The sequence below is a fragment of the Amblyomma maculatum genome, chromosome 1 (genome assembly GCF_055883805.1).
Source record: "Amblyomma maculatum isolate TAMU_Amacu chromosome 1, ASM5588380v1, whole genome shotgun sequence".
Taxonomy (NCBI): domain Eukaryota; kingdom Metazoa; phylum Arthropoda; class Arachnida; order Ixodida; family Ixodidae; genus Amblyomma; species Amblyomma maculatum.
Window position 1 is genome coordinate 276,766,113 of NC_139344.1, and position 6,842 is coordinate 276,772,954.

The 6,842-nt window shown below is 51.9% G+C and overlaps 1 protein-coding gene across 5 annotated transcripts in view; it reads right to left on the reverse strand.

Annotated features, from left to right (window-relative positions):
- The window catches only part of LOC146206604 (sushi, von Willebrand factor type A, EGF and pentraxin domain-containing protein 1-like), a 159,442-nt gene extending 155,012 nt beyond the window's left edge, over positions 1–4,430 (reverse strand). The window contains exon 1 of one of the 5 annotated variants that reach the window (XM_084591363.1): positions 4,216–4,430. In XM_084591363.1, the coding sequence (XP_084447489.1) occupies positions 4,216–4,246 (31 nt within the window). In that variant the 5' untranslated portion in view covers positions 4,247–4,430. The remainder of the gene's footprint in view (positions 1–4,215) is intronic. The other 4 variants (XM_084591362.1, XM_084591365.1, XM_084591366.1 and 1 more) reach the window with 4 other exon arrangements.
- Between the last annotated feature and the right edge of the window lie 2,412 nt (positions 4,431–6,842).

A 6,842-nucleotide genomic window follows, 5' to 3' on the forward strand; every position in this document is an offset into this window, starting at 1 on the left:
CTTCCTTTTGTATTCGCTAACGCACCACTGAATGAAAGGATTATAGAATAACAAAATCCGTTAAAGGTAAATTTTGAATAGCGCACATAAGCTGATTTGTAGAGAATTGACCAGACCCAATAGATCTACCTGCTCTGAAAGGTAACCTAATTGCTTTTCGTGAAAGGCATTATTTGGCAGAATAGAGTTTCGAGATTCCTCACGTAACTACGTGAGGAATTGTGAGGCCTCCGCTACAAAAATGCGACCTCCAGGTCAGTTACAATGTTTCCGATATGACTTGAAGCTAAGATGAAACTTGCGCGTCCCCTCACACTGCAACTATGTTTTTCCGTACGCAATAATCTGCCGACCCTGAATGTGTACGTCTCACTCACACTAATGATAACCGCTAACATCCTACAATTCTCGAGAGTCTGCTCGAAGGAGCATCTGTTCGCGGTGGTTAGCGTATGCAAAATGCCATTTAAAAGCTCTCGTCCAAGGAGAGTATCTCCGAAAGCCCAACTATACAGCACATCCTTTTCGAAAAAGGTTGTGATTTACAACGCAGTGCGCGCTGCGCATACACGACTAAGTACTTGTCAGCAGGCGAAAGCTTGGCAGTGACAGTGTTACGCAACAACCACATGCCATCCATATGTATATCGTGTTTAGGAGCTAACCCCGCGGCATCCGAGGTAGTATTCAGACGTCATATGGTTCCGTGTGAGCTACCGCGGTGTCATAAAGACCTTTAGTGTACCGGAGACGCACTAGCGTAGACGTGCACTAGGTTACCGGACGCTTTCCACGCACGCATAGCGGCTACATCTTCACTCTACACCTGCCACTGCGCGTGTGCAGGAGCTGTCCGGCAAATCGGTGTACGCATGCTCTATTGCCCCTCTGCGACGCAGCCACCGGCGACAGCGAGACGCGCGGCCGCACGCCGCCGACCATGCACGCACACGCTAGATCCATCACGAGCAAACGAGATGGCCGAATGGACTGCCCCAATCGTAATACAACACAGGCGGCCACATCGGTAATTGCCTCCGTGGGCGCGCGACCCTCGACCGCCGTCTTCCTTGGTATGTTGCGCCGTTTGTTTCCCCACTCTGTTTCTCTCTTCCCTGTTGGTGTGCTCCACACGACCGCGGAAAGCCGCAAGGGCCGAGCCGCCGACGAGAGCGGCTGCGAAGAGACCCCGTCTCGGGTTCCACTCCTATCCATCGTGATTTATTACGGGAGTAGTCGGAACCAATTGCACGCACTCTGCAGTACGTTGATCCGAGACAGTGTCGCCATATCAAGCCGTCACAACGACCGTCGCGTCCTTGCGATGCGTGCTCACGGTGGCTTATGTAAGCCTGTGGGCAGGCCATAAGAAAATGGACGAGCTTTCAGCTTCAGTGATGGCTTTGTCTACGCGCACTTAAACGCACATTTGAGTGCGAACGACTGGTTTAACTGCGGCAAAATCAGATTAATACTATTGAAATAACAAAGGAAAAGCAACACTACGCATTGGGAAGAGGTTTAACAGCCGACTCAGGGGCTATGTCAGTGATATGACCTTGTAAAAACCTGTACCACTTGGAGCATATCCCCACGGCTTTGAACGAATGCCCTTCTCTCCTTTAACCCATTCATGCAAAGTGATGCGTGTGAGAAGTGCGTGTGAGAAGTGCGTCTGACCCCCTCGAGGTTGTGGCGCGCGTCCAAGTGAGGACCACAAAAGCTCGACGCATCTGTTATGTTACCAGGCTACATCGGGGATATCTGCCCAGTTATGTGCAGTTTGCCCGCCTTTGTGACAAGAAAAATCTTGAGCAGGAAAAAAAGAAAAGATACACGTAAAACGACACACATCATTCGCATTTGGCTCCGCAGGTGTAGCATAGCCTCCAAGGTTTCAATTAGCTACACAGAAAACTACAGCACCGTGAGGGTACAGAAAAGCGTGAAGACTCCGTGCCCCAACGAAGGCCGACTGGACAAAATGTGGACGCTGCTATCGACGGAGCAACATACCACGCGGTGTAGTGTGAAGCAGACAAGACGTATGCATCCTGGCGGTGCACTTCGTGGGATCGAACTGACCAGTACGATCAATGCTGTACTGGTCGACCGTTATCGAAGGGCTACAAAAGTCTCCGCAGCATTATGTCACTCAGGTAAAAGTGCGCTTCTTATCTTGAAGAATCGAATACCTCGGCTTAAGCACCCCCTCCGTCTCACAAAGACGGCCTTTCAGTATGCAAATCCACGTGCCATGTTCTTCCTGTGAAGTACGTAACGAAAGGTTTCCTCCTAATGAGCTCAGCCAGGTCAGAAAGAAGTGGTTTTTCGTCATATTTCCAGAGAGGTCTGTGTGGCTGACGCAGCCCGGATAGAACTATGCAGTTGTCTTTGAGTCCGTAGATGTGTCCATTGCATGCCGAAGAGGGGTTCGCGTTGATGTTGCCGCTGTTACCGTACGCAGTAACTGATATGCAGAGCAAGCGAAGCGTCAAATGTTTTAATCGTACAGGAATGTGGCTCAAGAAGCGAAGACAGTCATAAATAGTCCGCCGCTGTGCAGTGGCGGCCCGTTATCTGAAAATAATATCCCACACAGTATTGATGTGTTTTCATTGATTCCGCCGGAGCTGATAAACGAAACTAACCCACGCCCAGATAACCAAGGCTGATCAGCTTACTTTCAGTATACACGAGCACCGATTACAAATAAATACGGCGTAAAGCAGATCTAAGCTAATTTTCGCCACACTGAAATGTTCTTCACAACGGTCGTCATTGAGATCGCTTCGGCAGATGACACAAGCGTTGTTTTATTTGTAATTTAATACTGGGAGCTAAACTCTGCAAATCGTCAACAGGCTTCAAAAATCGTCCTAATTCCACTTCATAACATCACTTCCCTAGGAAGAATCACAGGAGGATTACGAGTATATAACGCGAATGATCCAGCAATAGTAGTCATGTGACCGCTAAAAAAATGCAGGAATATATTAGAGGAGAACACATTAAAGCATCCGTCTCGTGCGCGGGAATAAATGCTGGGCTCGTAGGTGCATTCCCACCGGCGGAGGCCAGCTGTACCGAACCGAGGAAAAAAAATAATTGCTATAGCGCGGTAATGAAGTTCCATGTCCACCATCAGTTGCAAAAATACAGCGGTCAAAACAGACCCAACTACTCATTCATAGATCTAGCTAACTATATCGCACATTTGCGGACGCATTGCAATCGGATAGGCTTTACTGGTGTAAGATGGACTGTTTCCCAAAAGTTAACCTCAGCATGCACGTAACAATTATCAAGTTAGCCGGATCTATGTCATTTTGAAATGAACGAATGACATCGTCGAGGTCAAAGCGTTGCACCCAGTATCTAGCCCAACGTACCTTTCCCGAGAAAACTATTAGAGCGTGGCCGCAATTAGCCCTCCAAGCCCGTGGCGCGACAAGCGAGGCATGCCATTTGAGTATTTGTGCAAAGAATTCTATCTTGGAAAACATCGGAAATGCTCATATGCACGCCGATTACGCAAGCCTGTCTAAGCGGAGCGTTTCGCGTGGTGATAACCGCCACACAATCGAGCTCACCCAGACACCGTAACACAGAGATTAAGAAAAGATGAACAGGGTGGAATCCTGAGCGCCGCGTTTCACTGCCGCCTGCCGAATGAAACGGGCGACAGCGATACACAGCGGTAGCCAAGCTCGCACACAGAATCACTTTCGAATGTTCGTACAGAGGAGCCGGAGTACCACGCACACCAACGCCACTGACAAGTCGCACAGCGCGCATGCACGCTTGAGAGGCCGGCAACTTGCACCAAAGGTCGTAGAAAGCCACCACAATATCCAGCTACGTTCAGTGATTGTCGATGAATCCGGACGGTTTCTACGGAAGCATTTGCAGAGAACTGCCGTTGCGGCTGCCGCATTAACGCCGCATCAAAATTTCTCCAGTAAAAAAGGTTGATATCCTGCGAGGCCAATGTTGCACAACGCAGTGCCATCGAACGCGTTCGGAAGGATACCATTACACGGACAGAATACCCAGCAGCCAGCGTATCAACTAAGGAACGGTTCCTGGCGCCTATGTCGAACAAATTGGCACGTGCCAAGTTGACAAGAAAATGATGCCCTCGAGTATTTTAGCCGACTACGAAACAATTACGACTGTCCGTGCGTGTCAAGCGGCCGCGGAAGGGTTGCTCACCGTGCAGCCAGAGCCAGAGCCGGGGGGCCATGCGGCGGAGTAGGCGGCGGCGGTGGAGGCACGATCCCGACTAGTAGACACGCGGTGGTCGCATCTCGGGACCGGGCGCGTGCCTCGGACAGAAAAAAAACAGTGCCTCCTTGCGGCCGAGCCCTTCCTTTCCTGCCGCGGGCGGTCTTCAGCAAGAAAGCGCGTGTGCCTGCCCCAACTAGCAGACAGCAAGAGCGAAGCTGCGCCAGCAGTGAGAGGAGGCCACGGGAAGGGAAAGCGGCACCCATCCCCCTTGAACCGGGCGCACTCGCCCGCCTGCCGGCTTCCGCTGCTAGCACGCGAGCAGCGGCTCCTGGGACGCGCGAGGACGAAACGCGCGCCAAACCGCGAGTCGGGGTTTCCCCGCCGCGAACAAGGCCCGCGCACACACACACCTGTCGCTGCGACGTGCCGCTGGGCAGGCGTCCCCAGACGAAGGGTTCGCGTGGACGCTGCGCGTCGACTGAGCGCCGGCGCCCATGCACACCGCCCATCTCCGATAGCGGCGCGCTCCGGCGCCGGAGATAGGCGGGCCGACGAAGTCTGATCCGTCGCCTGTGCACCGGTCACCCACGCGGGTCTCTGGGTCGCCGGACAACGAGCGACACGTTCCGGTGACCATGAGGCAGACAGCGGAGAAATGCGCATATCAGAACCGACACAGATGCGCGACACTACGCCAAGCGTTGCGCAACGTCTAATACCTCCGACGAGGCGAGTTCTTTGCTCCGAGTGTGAGCGCATCTGGGCTGCTGCCGCCGCCGTGAACAGCTCCGCGCGGTGGGGCTGTTGCGTACTTGGTGGTTTTGATGGAATAATTCAGCGTTAATTAGAGGCAAAGAAGTGCAGCTGGCGCTAAGCAGAAGCACTGTTCAAAGATTGAGAACGGCTGATGAGGCCCGGATGCAGCAACGAGGACCATTGCGTGGGAATGTTGGCTGCTACGATATATAGAAGTGGAGGCCTGGCATTTCCCTCAATAGGTGGACTCTAGCCTTATGGCTAGCAGGGTGCTAACAGCACCCGGGAGAACTGAGCTAAGCATAATAAAGTGTTGTTCTGCTCGTCCACTGAGAGAGGCGGATTGTTGGCAGTGAAAGGCGGCATATATCTAGGGCTTGCACGGAACGCGCTGATAGGTCCAGGAAAGATTTAGATTGCATTGTGTTGGCTTCCGCGAGTTGGCTGGTAGGTATGTATGCGCTCAAAGGGTGGTGTGGGCGTCGTTAGCGTGGAGATTGAATATACACTCGTACCGCCAGAATAATAAAAGGGATGTGAAGGCGAATGACTTTTAGCCGCGCTGTTGGCCCAGTATTTAAAAGGAGCCGCCAGCCCCCATTTTCGAATACTCAGCTCCTGAAGGTTTTTATCCGTGCCTTAAAGTTGAAGACAAGCGCACGTCTTTAACAAAAACATGCTGCTCCGTCAACATTCTTGCTGTTGCAAACTGCCCTCGACGTGTCGCTGGATCGGGTCGGCCACTCCATGGGTTGTCCAGTGATGGTGAGTGTTTCCCACGGCCCATCCTAAACAACTGGTCCGGCGTCCGCTGGCCTTCACAAGTGCCACAGAATCAGGCCTAGCGCAGTAAATAGGAACAGGTTTCTCGATGGTGCGCGCTCGTTCAGTCTCCTTTGTAGACTGCCGCGCGCAATTTAGCTGTTCTCTCGATCTCTGTCCAGAAATAGCAATGCTCGACTGCATCTGAAAAGTTGGGAAGATCACGTCAGATAACAAACGCCGTGGCAGTTTTCTTTTATGTTTGCTGGTAGTTGTACGTCCGTTCGATTATCTAAGGGGTGGAGAGATAAGGCGCTAAAAGCGACAGGAAAAGAAAGTTACGGGAGGAAATGTAGCTGGGGAAAGTGAACTAGACAAAAATTAAATGAGCGCGCAGATCCGGGCACATTTATTAAGCAAGACGGCCGCTTCGGAGAAGGCTTGCTGGACAGCCTGTGCAGTCCTACGTAGTCAACGGCCGCAGGTTCGTCTTTAATTCCTTGTGACCAGATGCGTATACCCGTTATCAACACTCACTTTCAGGTTTCTGCATGTAATAGGAGCTATAGAGCGGCGAGCGTTCGCGTCTTGCTGAGCAGCTCAGTTCATACTGAAACAGCTAGTAGCGAGCATATTTATGAAAAAGTACGGAATATAGAATAAGACAGTAGGGGCTGCTCCCCTGCCTGGCCATTGGAACCCGCAGTTGAGGAATTCAGTTGAGTGGACTCGACTCTACCGAGTTTACATGAACCCGACCCGACGAGCGCAGAACTGGCTCTGGACGAGCGGCGATCACGGCGGCACCACGCATCGAGGCGGAGAACTAGCCCACGGCACTCGATTCTGTTTTTTTTTTTTTTTTTTTTTTTTCGCGCATCTCTAGCGGTTTCCGCAAGTTCTCCTCTCCCGTTATGTCCCGACTCAACACGACAGCGTTTACATGCTTCCTGCAGCGGTGTCGAGTCTCGACCCTACCCGACAGCGTTTACATGAACCCTTGCTCGGTTTTCGACCCGATAACTCAACTCAATCCGCTCCTGTCGGGTCCTTGTAAACGCCGCACCAGTGCCGAAACAACGTCGCTGCTATTG